Raw genomic sequence first — 21,200 nt, 5'->3', positions numbered from 1 at the left:
TCAAAAATATCAATTGATGTTCATGAGCCGACGCTGTCCTCGACGATTGAAATAAACTCGCCTGATTATGCCGTTGATATTTATCAGTCCACGATAAGATCCGTGCTAGGCTGGCCTGAAATATCACCACCGACAACACAGATACCACCAGAACCGAAAAAGTCTGATTATGTCACGGATAGGCAATCATATCATGAAATTAATCCATCATACCGGGAACGACTACGTATTTTAAAAAATAAATCACTGTTTGGAAAATTTATATTTGTCGGTGATGTTACTGAGGCGTGGACTTTTATAAATTCTGGGGAAACAGGAAATATTTTTGGTATTAGTCGAAGTAGTATTGTTGAATATTTTCAGGAAATCAATCAAGAATGTAAAAAACAACTAGATCAACTAAATCAATATTTTAACGAACATATTTTTGACATATCAGCGTCATCACGTGAAAAAATCATCACGCGTGTGGAAATATTAAATCAGCTTATATCAGATATGGAATATTTTAATGACCGAATAGTTCAAGCGATGCTTAGTTTAGAATCATTTGAAGGACCGTTTGCAAAAGCATGGTTAGATAAATATAAATTAACAGAAGCCGATGTACCAAATTTTAAATTTCCCGGGTATAGTGTAACCGAGTTAAGAAAATCTGTCAATGATGTCATTGATGAGTTTTTTCCTAAAATACTTGGTGCATGGACAAAAATAACACCACCAGCAACTGTTCTTAGATATGATAATGATCCACTCAGCGGCGGTAGGCACATATCTCCGGGAATTGTTAATATAACATCGACGATCGCGGTTAACCTAGTTTGTGACGTAATTGATGGCAGTTATCAAATAGATCTTGGAAAATCAAATCAGGCTCAACAAGGATACATCCTATACACGTTCACACCACAAGTCCCCCCTGGCGATTTGATCGTGCAAGTACCAACCAATCCTGTCTATCTACGCACACATAATCAGTATTTGTCACGAATAAATTTCAAACTCACAGACCACCTTAATCGCTTGATTGACCTACGTGGAGAAGAGCTTGTAATAAATCTGTATGTAAAGTCGTAGAAAGATCCAACGTGAGGGTTTTTATACACCTGAAAACGCGCGTTTTCACAAAACATAGAACAATTTAGCCACGGAAACGAGGATTTCTTATTAACACAATGAACTCCGGCGCACTAGTCGAATAAATATATCTGATGAGATAATTCATCTTTTTTAAAATGTTTTATTTTTTTCTGAAAATTTGATCATTTTCACATAAATAAGAATCTTCGATTCTAAGTACCAACTCACCATAGAGTTATAAATTGCATAAATAAGAATCTTCGATTCTAAATCTTCGATTCTAAGTACCAACTCACCCATAGAGTTATAAATAAATAATAATTCAGAATAAATAATTTGTAAAATTAAGAAATTTGTACAATTTTATGTTTTTGATGGGGGTAAATGGTAGTCAAAATTAAGAAATTTGTACAATTTTATGTTTTTGATGGGGTAAATGGTACTCAAATTCATAAAATTGTACAAATTTATGTTTTTGATGGGGTAAATGGTAGTCAAAATTAAGAAATTTGTACAATTTTGTTAAATTTCAGTAAAAAAAAACAAATTAATTCAGTAAATAAATAAATAAATAAAATAATAATTCAGAATAAATAATTTGTAAAATTAAGAATTTGTACAATTTTATGTTTTTGATGGGGGTAAATGGTAGTCAAAATTAAGAAATTTGTACAATTTTATGTTTTTGATGGGGTAAATGGTAGTCAAAATTAAGAAATTTGTACAATTTTACGTTTTTGATGGGGTAAATGGAAGTCAAAATTAAGAAATTTGTACAATTTTGTTAAATTTCAGTAAAAAAAACAAATTAATTCAGAATAAATAAATAAATAAGAATCTTCGATTCTAAATCTTCGATTCTAAGTACCAACTAACCCATCAAAGATCTCAGTCATCTTCAAAATTACTACTTTGGACGGGGTTACTCTCTAACATAATTTTTCTTAATAGTCTTATGCGAGCACTAATCGTTTTCTTTGCCTCATACTCGTGGGATAATAACGATTTAATTCTTTCTACGGCGGCAGAGAGAGGAACGAACTCCTTCACATGATCATCTTCTACGGTAGCTAGCGACTGAAACATTGCCGATTGAATCCGTTTCATGAGACTGTATTCAGATGATAGTGTGTGTGTCCCCATGGTTTTACGTTCTTGTAAAATCTCAAAGTCAGAAACTATTTTTTCAGGATTTAGTTCATCAGATATATTAATTCCATCTTTTTTCAATTTTTTAATAGCAACAATTACATCATTGATATTTTCATGGTTCATTATATAATATATAAATCTTCAAAATAAAAAAAAATATCCCTAGAACACCTATCGAGTGTTTAGCGAGTTCGTCGGGATGTTTCATGGACAGTACAACATATACAATGAATGAAGAGCCCCTATCGAGTGTATTAGCGAGCTCAGATTATGCATTGGACGGCACAAACATATATTATGAAATGGTTATATACAATGAAATGGTTATATACAATGAATGAAGAGCTCCTATCGAGTGTATTAGCGAGCTCAGATTATGCATTGGACGGCACAAACATATATTATGAAATGGAACCTCTATTCGAGTCTTTTAGCAGGTTTAAGTATGTAATGAATGAATGAATGTAATGAGATATAATGAATGAATGGCCATTTTTCTCCGCTCAACAGAACCACCTACCCCAATAATCAACCCGTGGGTGGTACAAAACATGTATCAACCACCGGTGATACGTGGTTTGGATGGTTTTAAGAGCGGAGAGAGGCTGGCGGTGCCCCAATTAATTATAAAAATCGCTAATATGCGTAACCACCGACCAATTGTCAGTCATGGGATTCGATCCTGGACCGCGAGCGTCACAGTCCAATTCGATACGGATTGAGCTATCAAATCTTATTACAAACATATATTTCGGAAGTTAATATATAGCTACAGCAATTCTGAATTCAAGAAATACGTTTTCACCAAACAAGTTAGATTTATAAAGCTGGACCACGCCATCTAACTGTTAATGTTTTCATTCTTACTGTTAATGTTTTCATTTTTCCTGTTAATGTTTTCATTTTTCCTGTTAATGTTTTCATTCTTCCTATGACTATACGAGATTTTCAATCCTCTCCATTGAAATATATATTACGGGATTTCCCACTCGTAAATCTGTATCGTGGTCAAGGGAGTATTTAGTTGTTAATATTACTCGATAAAAAAAAAGTAACCACACATACGCACACAAACACATACGCATACATATACGTATACAAATATATTTTGCTCTGAACAAGGAAAATGCAATTGATTTTTAATTCCAAACACTATATGCATGTACTTCTGTAATTGAGTAAATACATGCAGGATCCCTGTACTGTTAACCCGCCACGATCGATACATACTAGACGCTGGATTCTACATTCAGTAAGCTGGCATATAAATGTTGGTTTTCTGTAATGTATATGCTGTGTTGTTCTAAATGTTTCACGAATAGAACAGAAAAATACACGAACTGCATATTTTTGTAAGTTAGAAACCGAAATAATTATGACCATAAAATTACCTCCCTTTCATGAGTCAAAAATAAGTAGTGTATGGGGGAAAATCTGTGACATAAATTAATTCAATGTGGTGATGATAATTATTGATATCGGAAGATAATTTTTTGCTTATATTTTTTCGAGAAAGCTGTTTTATGTATATTTTCTGCTACGTTTTGTACTGATTGCGAGTGAATATCAAAATATTTTGCAGCTGAATGCATTGAACGAAATATAATTTCTTCTCCAGTTTCTGTGTTTGTGGAAATTACCGCCCTCTTTCCGATTGTCTTACATCTTCCTGTATTACCGCGTGTATTATTCTCGCTGTATGTGACAACACAAAGGTTGGATAAGGAGTTGTTCTGAGGATCCCCGTCAAGATGATCAATAACAAAACCGTCATTGATCAATCCGTTATGACACTCATAGCTAAATCTATGACACAGATAATGTTTCTTTCCTCCCTTGTACGTGAACGCTAGATAACCAGAATTAATGACATGACCAACTGGTTTTTTTAACCTGCAGTGTCTGATGATACCATTAATATTTGATTCGTAGTTTGTCACGACAGGATGTGGGATAAATATATTTTGCTCCATATATGATAATATTATTTGTTTAAATTATTATTTGTCTGAATACTTAGTTAGATAATCCTCCACGGATTTTATAGCATTTTCACTACTATTATTTTTTTTGTCATAATATCTTTTAAGCTCTCTGAACCGTTTTCCCCCGCACTTTCCACATAATTTTGTTTTTCCTCGCACTCCAGTACCACATCGCAGACATGGTATTGGTCCTAAGCTTCCACGGTTAATGCACTGCATGTGTTGTCCGCAGAACTCCCTTTTACAGGATTTATTACAACGAGTCAATGAACCCACCATGTGCCATCTGCATTGAGACATTGTATACATAATATTTTAATTTAAATACTTGTCTGAAATATAGTATGAACGAATTCGATAGATTATCCCGAATAAAGCCCTGGAGCGTGGATAAATTCAACCTCGACAGAATATCTCCAGACTTGCCAGTACGAGATCTGGTTGATCCGAAAAATAAAAGTTTGATCTCGAAAATTCACGACGCCAATAAAGAATTTCACACAGATGGTGCATCTCATGTCTGGTCAACGTTCAAGATTATACGCAACGGCGCCATTAACGCTATGATGAACGACAAACGAGCAGCAATTATCATTAACTACCTCTTTGATATTCATCAAAGTAATCGCAAGTATCTTTTCAAAATAAAATTCGTCGTGTTGACAGAAACAAATGATTGGATTATCCGTGACAAATATGATCCTGTCCATGGTAATAAAAAAACTGTCGTACTAAGTAAAGATTCCAAACCAGGTCTATTGACAGGTATTGACAAACCGTATTATGAACGAGCATATCCTGTGACCGCGGTTATTTATGGAATCTATGCGATAAATGAAAAACCTAGCGTTGATAAACTAGCGCCGATGAAATTTTCAAAAATAAATTGTGAAGCTGAACGAGTAACAGAACATTTTACCGTTTTGACTCGTGGAAACGGCTTAACGGATAAGAGACGTAAAATAATAAACACGTGGGGAGAAATGGTTAAAGATACTGGTGCGTCTATGAAAGATGTCGCTGAGTTAGGAAAAAGATTAAAATTTCCAATAACCGTAGCGACGATAACTGGAGAAATTTTGTATGAATCAAAATATAGATCAAAAGGAGCTTCGATCGAAATTATTGATCATAACTCACACGCGTGGACTAACGCAGTAACAATATTTCCACGAGATCGAACTGTTAAATGTTATCCTACAGGTAATTCTGATGGAGGCATGTTTGATTTTATTAACGAAATAAGTAAAAACGATCCTGTGTCAGTATGGTTATTTCATTCTTGCGTGGAAGAAAATAATCAATTTGATCAGTTTGTACGACCTAATGGTGTTATTTATCGAACAAATCATCTTCACGAGAAAATGAAAAATCTTGCGCTGCAATACACTGATGACACTGACGAATTATTGACCAACTGCTTTACTGTTCCGTCCGTTGCGGCTCATTTTGCTAGAAAGAAAAATTCGTGGAAACCAACTCGGTTTGATTTTCTCAATGACATAGTATCCAGTTGTGTCGAATATGGACACGGCGGACTATGGAATACTAAATACGATCATAGAGATGTTATTTCAGTTGATATGGTTGCGTGTTATCCGGGAAGTTTTCTTTGATACGGAGATTGTTCTGTGTATTTTGAGCGATTCGGTCATCCCACGCACGAAATGACGCGAGTATCGATAAATGGACCATTACCGGATTTTGATCTGACTGGATTTGCTCGTATCGAGTCATTCGAAATGTCTAAAGGACTCCATGCAATTTGTTATGTTTGGTTTGGAAAACATTTTTCGGAAAAAATGTGGACACCAATAGTACTATTACGGTATATGCTTGATTGCACGATGTTAATATCGCTGACGATCAGCGAAGCAATTATATCATATCGAAAACAAACCGAAGTTTGGTTACCACATTCGGATGAAACCGATTCGAAGGATCTTGGTAGAAAAATAATTGGCAAATTTACCCAAGGAGCAGCATATGATCACAGACAACATTGTACAAGATTGATCATGGACGACGCTGAGTTAGATTTTATAATCGCTGATACAACGAACAAGAACACGTTTGTAAGTCGAGAAACAGCTTTCTTGTCAAATGGAAATAAACTAGGTACCATCGTGAACTACATGGACGGTGAGTCACCTCAGTATACTCATTTAAGATCATCGATGCTCGCGTATGTTTCAATAAATCTATTATCGATGATAAATAAGGTTTCTACGCATGCCGTCAGAGTTGCTACCGATTCGTTTTATATAAGCAAAAAACATTCAATGCTGTTAGAAGGATTAAACATAGGCACTTATGCATCGTGGGGTTCGTGGAGAATAAAAATGAATATATGCTCGATTATTCCGAATCCGCTGATGTTGCTGTTAAAGATATTTACTGTAAAAAATATCAAACGTTGACAACTTCGTTGTTACCATCGATATACGATCCAATAACTAGACACAAAACGGTTTATCTAAACGGACCTGGCGCCAGTGGTAAAACCACTCGAGCTATCGAACTATTTCAGAACTCGGATATGATCGTGCTAACACCCACACATAGACTCGCGCGAGAGATGAAACAACGCGGTGTTAATTCCTGTACTTATCATAGCTTTTTTCGATGGAAGGGTGATACATGGACATCTTCAAGGATGGGTGAGAAATACATTCCAAGGATTATAATATGGGATGAAATATGCACTGTACCGCAAGAAACATTAAAAACATTTCTTGATTGGTTGTTAACAAGAAATACTGCTGTGATAATGTGCGGCGATCACGGTCAACCACCACCTGTAGCTGGACCATCTCCACATGATTGGCTAAAGAACTTTGTCGACCACGCTGAAGAAATAACTGATGATCAGAGAGCACTTGATGCAGCATTAAAGGAATTTAAAAAATTAATCAGACTGCAACCGAATAAAATACAGTGTGAAATAATGCGCGAGATAATTTCAGAAACACCCATGAAAGACTTTATGCAAACGTGGCGACCAAACGATTTGATAGTTGCAAGTAGAAAGATAGTTCGTGATACACTTCAGCGGGAATTGTTTCAGTTGCAACGAGAAAAGTTTCCAACGTTGTCAGTTCCACTATGTTATCGACCAGCAGATACGCGACGGCAAAATATCGACGTTGATATACCAGGAGAGTCAAAGAGGAAACAGAATCTTGTATTGAATGATATTGTTGCCGTCGACGTTGATGTTGTTGAAGATGCTCTACGTGCTGATAAATCCCCGTGGACGCTCGGATACGCGATGACGATTCATTCATCTCAGGGATTAACTATTACTGATACAGTTGTTTGGATCGTTGATGATCACATCGAATGGTCGAACTTGGTTTATCTCGCAGTGTCTCGAGTTAGAAAAATATCTCAATTGAGACGAATCGTCATGGACTCGTCAGTGATCAATGATGATGTTGACGGTGATATAATAAGAAAAAAATTATCTGGTTATAAACAGTGTGATAAAAAAAGTAAACGCAATTTTGATCTTGATGTTGATTTTATTAATGCGCTAAAACAACAACAGAATAATCATTGTGCAAGTTGTAATTGTATAATGTTATGGCGGTGTCTGAAAAATGATCCAAGACAATTTACCGTAGATAGAAAAAATAACAATCTTGGTCATACACGAGAAAATATCATGTTGACCTGTCTTGAATGTAATCGACGCCGGGGTGCACACACCCTTGGCGCCAGCGCTAGTTAAGTGATCGCGGTGGTAATTGTGTATCCGTAGGGATCACTTGTAATTGTTCACGCACAAATCCGCATTGAGGAGCAGCCGAATCTAGTCTGTAGATTGCGGGTCTGGAAACGCCTACGTTTCTCCCGGTGGATCTTTTCACGGTGGATATCTTATGCGTGGTAACACTCCAAATAGGATCAGTCGCTCTCGCTTTACCGCCTTCAAGTTCGCCGGGCTCATATAAATATCTAACTGCAACATCACCCAATATTTTTTGTTTTTCAATATCTTTTCGTATTGGTATATTTGTTTTGGTAATTGCATTAATGGGTTTCATGTTGGTTGTTCGTGTAATCTCATTATTTAATGCAGCTATCACGCTCGGTAATCTTGCCACCCATTCACGAGATCTTTTATCCTGAATCAATTCCTTCGCGTATTGATATCCAAATAACCGCTCAGCGAGTGTTCGATTAAATCGCTCAACAATTGCCTGATCACGATGAATTGCAGTATGCCCTCGTCGTATTTTGGTATTATGTTGTTTCATCAACGATGATACTGGACCAAGAAATTCCTTGCCAGGATCAACCTGTAGCAGCTGTGGCCATCGTAGACCACTTTGTGGTCCACCACCTCGTTGATAAATTCGTTTAAATGCGTCGGCTACTTCAGCGGCTGTTTTAGTCGTTAACGGTTCTGCTTCTTTATATCTACTTGCAACGTCAATGACAGTTAACGCGTATTTGTACGTTTTTCCACGTACAGTATCATATGGTAAAAATAAAATATCAGCTTGATGAACTTCATTAGGAACACTGACACTGAAATACGCGTACTGAATTTGTTTAGGACGTGGTAGATAAATTTGCCATATTGCCTGCCTGGACAACCACGCGCTAGCGGCAGAATGTTTAACCGCTGCTGCATCAGCGAGTTTACTAATTGCTGATTTACCCTTCCAGTATCCAATTGGTGAATAATAAATCGATTCCATTATATATTACCAGCCCCTAGCGCTAATTTACTTTTCATCGCGGATCTTACTAACCAATTAGCTAATGATTCTCTGATATTTTTATTTTTTATGGAATTTAATGAATGAACTAATTTCACATCTGCGATATGCCTATCTTGTAGATTTTTACTCTTATAAGCTACATCATGAACATGACAAGCTCGATCAATGGCGTTTACTGGTTCCTCGCCTGATTTTGGTTGATCCTGATTATCAAGCCTGATATCGAGTCGAGTACCAGGACCGCAATAATTATATCCTGGTAGATGTTTTTCTCCGCTGTATTTAGCCCATGGAGCACCTGGAAACTTTGACATCAAATTAGCAATATCACCACCGCGCCTATTAGGTAAAAACGAAAATTTCTTTCTACCGCATACAGAACATTTTCCACCATACGCTATTTTTTTATTTTTTGTTATAACCGTAGCTAAATCAGTGGTTGGAGTTTTAACTTTACAGCGTAAACAATATAAATTCATGTTATGATATATATGGATATAATTGATTTCTCAGCAACTCGGCAGCGAGAGCCAGTTAAACACCATCCTGCACTACCGAATTCCATCAGAATGATTATCATGGGACCATCTGGATCGGGTAAGACGCAATTATTACTTAATCTGATAATGAGATGGTTGAAATGGGATAAATTATATTTGGTAGCACCATCCGCTGATGATCAACGATGTTATGAAGTACTTAAAGATTTTAACGAAAACGCGCGATTACTGGACGAAAATAATGATGTTATAGAGTTTATAACAGATATTGATGAAGCACCGTCCGTTGATGTTTTAAACGGATTTATTAATAATTTAGTTGTATACGACGATGTGATGCTAGATAAACAGTCAAATCCAGCTAGGATTTTTTCCCGTGGTAGACATAAAAATACCGATGTTATTTATGTTACTCAACGATACACACAAATACCAAAAGTGATCAGAGATAATTGCAATATTTTAGTTGTTTTTAATGGCGTAGACACACACACGTTGCGAAATATTCATCAAACCTGGTGCAGCGGTGACATGAATATAATTAAATTCAGAAACTTCTTTTCACGAGCGCAAACTACTCCGCACGGGTTTATAACAATAAATTTGCACGATCCTAGAACAAGATATCGTATTGGACTTGATAAAATATTTGGATAACAAGGTGATGATATCATTAATATAATGAACAATTGTGCGTGGCTGCGTCAAGGAACCACTAACAAATGTGATAAAAAATGTCGTGGAGAATATTGCAAAAAACATAATTATCTTGTAAAGAAAAACCCTCATGCTGGTCCACGAAGATGTGTTGGATGTAACAACGGCGTTAGAGGATTATATCAGATTTGCAAAAATTGCGGTGGAGATCGATACAGAAGTTTAATGATATATTACAGAAAAAGAAAAAACATAAATCCAAAAATAGAAAAACCACCATCAGAACTTGAATATTACTTGAAACATAAAACAAATTCCCAGGATTCCGAAGATTCCCAGGATTATTGAGCAGCAGAGGAGGCTCGTCTACAATTATGTTGGGGACAAACAACCGTAGACATGGTATTTGACCTCTATGAAGGGTCACTATTTTTTTTGTATAACAAAGGGTGACCCTTCCCTTAAGTGGTCTGTTCCCCTCCTCTGCTGCTACGTGTTAACCTTAAAAACGGACAATATAATTGCCCCGTCTGCAGAGAAAGTGTGGAGTTACGGAAGGAAAGGGTGTCAGAGTTCCCAACAAAAGTTAACATTGACACTGACTCATGTGAGAAACTAACTTGTGATCTTTGTGGCATGAAAAGCGTTACAAGCAGTAGGTGTTTGGATTGTGAAGAGAACTTGTGTCCTGCTTGCTGGCACGCACACGAAAAATCGAAAGTGAGCAAACATCACAAAGTAAGTGATCTGGGGACTCTGGATCCGGAAACAAAGGGTACAATTCCAATACGGACATTTTGTGATCAGCATTCAGAAGAGGAGATAAAACTTATATGCCAAAACTATTAAACTTATTTGTTAGGGACATGGCAAAATGTTTTGATTATTGACTGACACTTTTCTATGGGGAAAAGTAGTATTAGATCAGCTGCAGTTACGGTTGATTTAGATTAATTGATTATCAATATTTAAATTTAAACTGATTTCCCTCACTTCATGCAAGATGCTTGAAGAATAGCTAGCGTTAGGAATCAGTTGAAATTTAATGATTGTCAAAACTGCTCATTGGTTAATTTTTTGTCCATTTTCATATAGATTTTGGTTTGATGTATATATATTGTTTTTTTCTGAACAGGTGATGACAACATTTGATGGGAAGGAACGTGGATTCGGATTTGTCAGCTTTGAGGAGCCAGAGTCGGCGGAAAGGGTAAATCTTTCTTTCAAAGCATGGATGTGATTGTGTGGTTATCTGCTTTGGGTTGTATAGCTAACTGTCTAACATGCTATCAGATGATTTTGTAAAATCCATACTAGTTTCGAAATTACTCGTGTTGGGCTATTTTTGTGGGCAGACAAAATACAAATTGATTTTGTCTCTAAAGTTTGGTTTTAAATTTTTTCCATATAATCGCAACGAAAGCATAGTACGAGGAGGTTGCTGTTTTAGCAGGGACAACCCTTCAAAATACAGAATATTAGCAAAGAATATGAATGGTGTGGTAAAATCCTCATGGAGGCTTGTCCGTGTTTGTTACAGATAAGGGTTTCATATTAAATTTCCTGGAGTTTGATGGGGAACCAGACCAACTTTTCAGGAATACCATGGACATTTTAAACATAATTTTCATGTACAACATCTAAATGATTATTCTTGGAGGCATGTCTAAAATGTAGCTCCAACAAACGATAATGTGAAAGTGATAATAATCCTGCTAAGAAAGGTTTGCAAAAGAGAATGGAAAGGAATATTAAGATTCTTGGGGATAAAAAGGTGGTGTAGCAGTGATGTTTATTGGACATGATGATGCAAGTATGTATCAGTGGGAGAGATGACTGTTATTGCCATGCAAGGAAAGAACATCGAAATGATTGTATCAGATTGAGAACTGCAATTTGTGCAATCTTGCTGGAGGTATTTAAGGTTTTTGTGCACTTCACAAACTCTTTAGTTGAACATAATGCAGGGTTCTTAGTCATTGACAGTGTTGGAAAAACGAGGTAGCATTTTCAAAGCCTTGAAAGTTTGAGAAAATAGAACAGATAACCATTACTTAGATGTTTTTAAAAGACTTTGAAAATTTAAATCAAACATTTTAAATTTTTTCCATAATCACAAATAAAATTATCCAAGGCTGTATTCAACTTTTCCTGGTTTCTTTCTTTTGATGATTCGTTCAGTTTCATTTCATCATTAAACATTATTGTAGTGTTTTGCGTTTGTCATTTTCTCATGCAACATAATTTTATATACAAAATGTTATCAAAAATATGTCTTGGAAATCTTTGTCTTTTTTGAAAGTTTGGGTATAGCTTTTCAATTTATCATTCAGAATTCTGTACAACTCATGTTTACCGTTGCTACAGCAGTGTTGAATCACACTTGAACTTTTTACTTAAATGCATGTTTTCCAACTTGACAATAGCAGTATGCAATATTTTGGTACACGTTACTGTCTAATTTGTGGAATAAAAATTGACTACCGTGATGAGATGGTCCTATTAGGGTTCACATGTCTGTTGTTGCAGTCTTTTTTATTCTCCCCAAGTTTCAAATGATTAAACATCATTTTATAGATTTTCATTTTTATTTTCAAAGGCTGTGGAAGAAATGAATGGCAAGGAACTCAGAGGCAAAGTGCTGTTTGCTGGTCGTGCCCAAAAGAAGGCTGAGAGACAGGCTGAGCTGAAGGAGAAATTTGAACGCATCAAAATGGAGCGTATCAATCGTTACCAGGGTGTCAATTTGTATGTAAAGAATCTGGATGATGTCATTGATGATGAGCGTCTGCGCAAGGAGTTTTCCCAGTTTGGGACAATCACCAGTGCCAGGGTTTGTGAAGATTTATAGTTTAATTATTGATTGGTTTCTTGAACGCAAGTAGGTTCCGTTGGTCATTTAGGATGTGTCTCCTGTCTTGAAGTATATTTAATCTTTTGAAATTGCTAATTTAAATCACAACTCCAGTTGAGACGAAATTCAACGGTGTATCCTGTCATTAAAGGGTTTTTAATTTTTACAGATGATGCTGATCAGTCATCAAATATGGCTGCTGCTGGGTATTAAAAAAAGTATATGAATGACTTTGCAAAAATAATGGACAGAATTTGATAGCATCAAAAGTATGAAGGGCTTTCAGATTTATGTAAATGATGCCATTACTAAAAGTAAAAAAAAACATTACACACCATTTACATAATGGCTTCAAACGATCGGCCCTAATTTGACAAAAAGCACTGTAGCATAAACTGCATTTAGATTTGTACAGGTATGCAGATCTCTCTCAGGTATGGCTGCCACTGCTTGTTGAAGAAAAATATCCTACTTGAGATATTGTGGGACTTGAGCTGTGCACTAAATTTGATGTGATAGTAGAAAATTTAAAGATCAAAACTGGTCTTTAAAAAAACAAGACTGATACTTAGAACTATAACACAGATAAGTGCTAAGACTGGGTTCTTGCATAAAAGTATCTGCCCCAAACACCCTGGAACTAGCCACATACAGTTGACTTGTTCCTCCTTTAATTGGGGAACAGAAATACAGAGTTGTAGTGTATGGCTGATGTGAGCTTCATCTGCCATCTTTACTTGTTCATAGAGCACTCTGCAACATTTCTTGAAGCTTCTGGCAGGAAAATTGACCAAGTGGATTTTTATTTTTCTGAATTTTCAAGGTTAAGTGGACATGAAGAAATGAAAGGGCTTTTAAAAAATTGCAATAATTTATTGGTATTTTATAGAATTGCAAATTTGTAAACCGGTCATATTGCCATAATTCTTCACTTTCTTGGACTGTATTCCTTCAGTCAAAATTTGTACAGCTTTAATGGTTATGGACAAACTAGAAGGCTTGTTATTGAATGTCCTGCATATGACACCATGTTGAAATTCAAGTAGACTAGGAAAGGTGCTTCGTAATGCAATGTTTACGTCTACATTTGGTAGAATGAATGCACACTAATATCAGCCTAGTGGTTAGGGCGTCTGCCTCAGATGTGGGAGGTCGTGGGTTCGATCCCTGGCTGAGTCATACCAAGGACTTATAAAAATGGTACTAACAGCTGCCTTGCTTGATGTTAAGCATTAAGAGGTTTGTGTTAGGACTGGTCAGCCTGGTGTCAGGATAATGTGACTGGTAGGGACATCATGCTACATGTCTGTGGCATGATGCCCCAGTGCTATAGACATCACTATAAACTGTCCCACTGCAGACATCATAGTGATGTGACTAGAAACTGTTAAAGCTTCATTAAAAATCCAAATCACACACACACTAATACATTGTTGTAACCCTGTGAAAATAGGTTTTAGAGTATAAATGCATGGCATTAAATGTGAAACATATTGAATGCTTTTCACATGCTACAAAATGTTTATCCTGGTACATCTGCCTGAAGATACGTCTTTGCCCACAACTTTGTTAAAGAGCTAAAAGAAAATTATTTCACATTTCTTAAAAATGCACTATTAAAGATTATGGTGTATAAAAATCCAGTCTACTGACTTGGGTTTCATATGTTTGGGCATTTGATTTGGTTCCAGTCTCTTGGTTTTGCATTTAATATTTCCAATGTTAAACAGTTTCATTTCTTGGACGTTGTGATCCTCAAGTGTTGTGAAATGGCCCTGGAAATGTAGTGGCTGTAATAAAAATACACAAAAAACCCCCTGAACGAACAATTTTTTCATGGTTGTGTATTCAGAGGACGACTTCTGGAGTTTTGTTGTATCACGGCACTACCACTTTGACATCAGTCCGAGTTTCCTCTGACCCTTGTCACCCCATTTTTAATATTTGGACATTTATGTTGGAGTGTTGAGTCACGAATCCATTCGCTATCGAAAAGTTGGCCCAGCAAACTTGAACAACCTTTCGTCGAGATAAACCTGCTTGAAATTGATAGCAATTATCAGTTTTTCCAAAAATTATGAGCATAGCATTCGTCATGTCATGCACACTTAACTTTCAACATATTTATTATGAGAAAAACTACCAGAAGCCTGTCTATATCACAGCAGGGTGGAGAAAACCATTTTCAAGAAGTATAGAGCACATGTCAGCGATGTTTTTGTTGGTTCACGTGACTACTACAATGACGTGCTCTGTGCATAGTGAATCCGGTTTTCTTCAAATTTGTTCAACAGTGTAATTTCATCTCATCTGTCGGTGGATTATATACATAACGAATGCTATGATTGCAATATCTGTGAAAAGGCATCATATTCCTATCATACAGGTATATCTCGATGAAAGGTTGTTCAAGTTTGCTGAGCTGGCTAGTAAGCGGCTACACCATGCCAAGATCAAATGGCGTCGGGAATTCCAACTTTTCGATAAGGAATGGACTCCGACACTAAACCCTAACATAAATGTCGAAATATATAAAAAAACGAGGTGGCACAAGGGTATTAGGAAACTAGGAATACGTTGACATGTGCTCTCTGCTTAATAAATCAGACTGACCAGACAATGACTATATGCAATTAAGAAATACCTTCCAGTATGTGATTCTGTCAAACAATAGGTATCTGACTTCATTTAATATTAGTGAATTTCTCACACCTACATTAAAATAGTTTGTTGTTGATATCACTTGATTAATGGACTTATGATGTCGTTCGAGATTTCTGAAGTTACTAGTATGCAGATGGTGTGTACCGGGTCAGGTTTCATCAATGCCGTTGTTTCCTCTTGTCTATCAGCAGAAGAAAGACATAACGATTATAATACTTGCTATTTCTGAGAAAATGTATAATTTTTCTATTTCATGCAGGTGTAAGTCAATATAACAAAGGTTAAATTTTCTATACCCACTTTTATTGGCACAGATAAATTCGGGGTTAAACTGTTACTTGACTAGATTCTGATTATTAGCATTTAGTTGTTTTAATACTGTGTAATAGAAAGTGTTTACTTTCTATACGATGCATATATAGATTACTTAGAATTAAAAGTTTGAAAGGAAACAAAACTAATTTATGTTCATTATTTTGTTCCCCACAGCAGCATAATGCAGGGCAGCAAAATAAAGTTAAAATTTTAATTTTGTAGATTGAAATGACTTTACATGCCAGTTTACTTCCTACATTTTAGGTCATGACTGAGAATGGAAGAACCAAGGGCTTTGGCTTTGTGTGCTTCAGTTCACCTGAAGAGGCAACTAAGGCTGTGACTGAGATGAACGGTCGCATTGTGGTAGCAAAGCCATTGTATGTGGCTTTAGCTCAGCGCAAAGAAGACCGCAAGGCCCACCTTGCCTCCCAGTACATGCAGCGGATAGCCAGCATGAGGATACAGGTAGTGCAAGAAGGACGCCTTTGGCAAATATTCAGTTTTTTACTTTTGCATACCTTTGCAGTGTTTACTTGAACAATTCTGGGGACTGGCTTTTCCTCCTGGCAACATTTTGAAGTTCCCTGTAAGAGTGGGTGCTATTTCATAGAGGTCTATACTGCGAGTATATCACACCAGACATGGCTCAGAGTATAGTTCATTTTATGCCAGCTTCACTGTACAGTTCACCAGTAATGTTGCTAGGGAATTATAAAAATGCCGAGTACAGAATTTAATATAATTGGTAAGATCAGTTGAATTGAAACAAATCCAAACAAATTTTCTTAAAGAAAGGATGTTTTTTGACCAGATTCTGCATATGTAGGTTACTACAAAAAAGCTGCATGAAATTCACATCAAGTAGTTGTAGCTGACAAGTGTGTACTCGAGAAATTCTTAAGTTCATACCCTTTCCTTATATTTCTTGTGTGTGAACTTGGTATTATTTTTAGAGTTGGGACAAAGAGTAGCTCAGCTTCAGAATATTACCAATTCTTTTCAACTTCAAGTCCGTAAATTTGCAAGGATGACGTGGATATGTTTGCCAAATGGTGATCGATGATTCTAATATAGTGTCAGATGCTGGGTTAGTTGATCTGACAAAGAAGAAACAAAATTGTTGCAAAGGTTCAGAAATCTTGACTTGCGGTTACAACACTGCACCAGGATAAGTTGTGAAATGTTTGCAATAATCGTGTAAAAAAACAAACGTTTTATGTAGGAATTTTATGACGTTCTGTCTTACAAACCACCAGATCACTTGCAATTTTGAGACTAGATATTCATGACTTTGTATATGTGCATTACAGGAAATTCTGAAAAACAACCATGAAGGACAGTTTTTCCCTGTTTGTTAAAGCTAGCTATAATATATATATATATATATATATATATATATATATATATATATATATATATATATATATATATATATATATATATATATATATGGCTGATTATCTCCCATGTTATATAAAATATATGCATATTTGGCGAATCCTGTCTTTGTGGAACCCGACATGGGGCAGAGGACACTAAGAGGTTGTCATTGGATACAGGTTAATCTGTACAGTAGGTCATGTTTTCACAGATAAGGCATATACTATACTGTGTTACTTTGTGCTACAGTCTTGAAAATCCAAGCACTCCATTCTCTTAACTCATTTTAGTGGTATAATACTCCTGTGCATGTTTGTCCATATATTGTGAACCAGAATATCATTAATGCAACTAATCTTGCAGTGATTTTTTTTATAAACAATATGGTAATCATCTGAAGATACACTTTGCTCCCCCCGTTATATTATTTTTTCAAGTTTTGTTTTAATTTAATTGTATGCCCGTTACCAAAAGAGCAAGTCACTCAGTTTTTAGTGGATCATCTCGAAGCTTAGTAATTACTATGGTCCTCACCTGACAATGAGCATATCGGTAAATAGCCTCCCACAATTTTTTAAATAATGTCGCCCATTTCTGCCTTGTAGTTCGATGCATTGTATAATAATATTACCGCAACTAGCCCTGCAGTTTGTCTTTCAGATTTTTATGTGTTACTCAGTACACATTGTTCTCATTTACAAATTAACAGGCTGAGAAATTTTTGTGCTCCCACACTTTTTGTAATGGTTATTGCCAGTTTTTATTGTGTCTGGATGCAATTCATATCAGAATGAAGTTGATTGCTTTGAAATTTAGAATATTATGATATCAGAAGACATTCATGGTGAAAAATCATTCTACTAAATATTGTCAAAAGAGTTGAGTGCTTTATTTGACCATGGATTCATAGCTGCCAACCCTCAAGATTTTGGCGTGAATTTCACATCTTTTTCAGCGATTGACAGATACACGCTGCATGCAAAAAAATTCCCCAATTCTCAATTATTTTAAATCTTTAATAAAGTAACCGATATCCTGTTAAGTGCTAGTTGTGATATCGGCCCGGTACTGCTGGTCATGATATTAGTGGAAATGTAGCTGATTGGTACAGCTTGTCCGGTAGCAAGCATTTTAGCGTATTTTGATCTAACTGTAAAAGAGTAATTTTATAAATGCTTTTGAGAGGAGCTGGGGCCTAACCAGAATTTTGCTCAGTGCATATGCCGCAAACACCGATTTGAATTACCTTTCGGCATCACATCTTGAAATGTCTTCACCAACAAGGAAAAAGACGTAATGCACAAAAAGGGAAGTGAAGTTTAGTGTAGAAAATACCAAAAATCGACCCTGCATTCAGCCATTAAGCACCAATATACATCATGCATATTGCACGCAGTGTTCCACAAATTTTAGCATTGGGCATGGTGGCAGAGACAATGTGAGGAAGCACATTGGTAGCAAAAAGCATATAGAATTTGGGAAAATTAAGAACTCGCAGCAGATTTCAGCTCTTGAATATTTTAAGCCATCGACAGAAGCCCTGCAAGCTACCAACGCTGAAGCATTGTTGAGTTTTCTAGTTGAACACTATCTACCTTTATCAGCTGGAGACCATGCTAAACATTTGCTTCTACAAATATTCCCGGACTAGAAGATAACTGTATGAATTCATGTCAGAATTCACTAATCCCTATTTTCACTAATTGTGAGCCTGGAGGGCTGGCAGCTGTATGGATTGATCTCATTGGTGAGGTATGGGTGGGATTTGGGAGAGAGGTGGGTGTATCATTCTGTGACCAACTTGTTCACCAATAGAGTTTTACATAGGTGGGGTGGGGAATGGAACTTGAGCCCTGACCTGTAATTTGTTGGTGTAAAAGAACATGGAATTAACTGACAAGTGTATGCTTAAATGCTGATGAACAGAATTTGACCAGGAAAGATTTCCAACTTGAAAGACTCCAGATTTATATAAATGATGTGCTCTTCCATAGATAATGCTGTTTTTACTAGCAATGATAATTCATTTAAAACCACTTTCTTAGTTGCTGTACAGAATTTAATCAACTTGGACAGAAACTGAAGGTGTAAAGGCCTTTCACCATTGGACAGATGATGCTGGCGTTCAGATATGCATGAAGCAATATACCAGACATATTGAAATAGTTTTCACAACTTTGCAAGCAACAGCATTGGAAGCAGTTGCACCTTAAGGCTTGGATAATATAGCTAACTGTTCTTGAATTTTGGCTTGTGCCTGGAAAGGACCTTGATCAATTGAATGAAAATTTGTACCTTAAGTTAGTGGACTATTTATTTGGTATCTTGAACATCACATATATCTGGCTTAAATATGCATATTCTTAAGATAAAAGCTATTTTCATATGTCTATTTGAAGTTTGTGTTTAATACATTAGTGAATTGTTTAAAATTTGTCAGAACTGTTTTTATTTTAGACTCAACAGATGGGCCAGATGTTCCAAGCTGGTGGAGCAGGATACTTCGTACCAACAATGCCACAGGCTGCCCAACGAGGTTTCTTTACGCCACAGACAATGCCGCAGATGAGAGCTGGACCTCGCTGGCCGACAGTTAGACCCAACCAGCCTGCAGCCCAGAGTAAGAATTTGGGCTAGTTATTTTTATCTTGGTTGTTTTTCAGCCTATGGGGTTGGGTGTGTGTCGCATGTGAATTGTGAAACAAAAAGTGTCAAATATCTGGTGTTCATGTCAATAATAATTAAAATGTTTTCTTCTCGGTTTTTTGAAAATAACAGGGCTGTTACACTTTTCTGTAATATTGCCTGCATAAGTATTGTGGATTTAGTATTTACTTTTCTGGTATAGGTGTCAGTGTTTGAAAGTTACATCTTGTAGGTCACTTGTTATCATTACTCTGGGTCAGAATATAATACATGTCAAATGTTGACTCCCAAGCTGTGAAATGAAACTCCTGACCGTGAAAAGTAAGCTTTTTTGGTTAAGTTTTTATCTTTATTTTAACTTAGAAAGATAAGAGTTTGACATTGTTGCCCTTTGTCTCTGTGCCAGGACGTACTGCTCTCACCAGTGTGCCTCCCAAACAACAACAACAAGGCCCATACAAAATACCAAGGCAGCCTCCAATGCGCAATGTACCACAGGTAGGGCTAATCTGAATATGTTCTCCACTTTTTTGTTTTCCGCTAGGCATGCGGTAAGAGCTGATGGAGAAGTGCTCAATATTTATGGCAGGGCATTTGTGTATTGCAATAGAGATGGTAATGTGAAGACATTTCTGATTTAGTTTAAATTTTCATTAAGAAGCTAAAAAAAATTAAATGCTTCATTTCGAGGTGTATCCATTTTTTTCATACAGCTGATTTGTTTCATCTTTATAAATTGAAAGTTATTTGAAATTGGGGGTGAAATTTGATGAACTCTTACAGTTACAATTGAAGGTGGCTCCATCTTGTTGGTCTGTTTATTTTCAAGTTCAAGGTTACAGCTCAGTATTTTAAGTTTTCTCTCGGTTTCTGTCCGCTCATAACATGGAAGACATTTGTGATTAAAGTGGCACTTAAGTCAAGAAGGAGATCATTCTAAAATGAAGAACAGTAAAAGGTTTGTCAACAGCTGTTGACGGACACCTTAAGATAAATAATCTTGGAAAATATTAAAGGGCAGTGGCTTCTGCCAAAACCATTAATATTCTTGCATTCTGATGTTATGCAAGATATTGAATGTTGTATAGAAGATTACAATCGTAACACCAAAGTAAGAAAGCTATAAGGCAAATTTCAAGATCATGTATAGTAAAGTGTGTGTACATGTCATTAAGTATCTGAATAGTTTTAGCAATTTATATTTCCTAAATATTTCACTTCAATTCCAGCA

The 21,200-nt window shown here is 36.2% G+C and overlaps 1 protein-coding gene across 1 annotated transcript in view; it reads left to right on the top strand.

The window, feature by feature from the left end:
- The first annotated feature begins 11,236 nt into the window (after window positions 1-11,236).
- Window positions 11,237-21,200, top strand: part of LOC149787220 (uncharacterized) — a 48,639-nt gene continuing 38,675 nt past the window's right edge. The window contains exons 1-5 of the mRNA XM_089976071.1: window positions 11,237-11,317; window positions 12,707-12,940; window positions 16,205-16,408; window positions 19,781-19,943; window positions 20,376-20,467. Of these exons, the coding sequence (XP_089832197.1) occupies window positions 11,246-11,317; window positions 12,707-12,940; window positions 16,205-16,408; window positions 19,781-19,943; window positions 20,376-20,467 (765 nt within the window). The 5' untranslated portion in view covers window positions 11,237-11,245. The remainder of the gene's footprint in view (window positions 11,318-12,706; window positions 12,941-16,204; window positions 16,409-19,780; window positions 19,944-20,375; window positions 20,468-21,200) is intronic.

Source organism: Sinohyriopsis cumingii, chromosome 12 (genome assembly GCF_028554795.1).
Source record: "Sinohyriopsis cumingii isolate HCF-2022 chromosome 12, ASM2855479v2, whole genome shotgun sequence".
Taxonomy (NCBI): domain Eukaryota; kingdom Metazoa; phylum Mollusca; class Bivalvia; order Unionida; family Unionidae; genus Sinohyriopsis; species Sinohyriopsis cumingii.
Note: the sequence above shows the minus strand (reverse complement) of the source record. Positions and strands in the feature narration are given on the sequence as shown.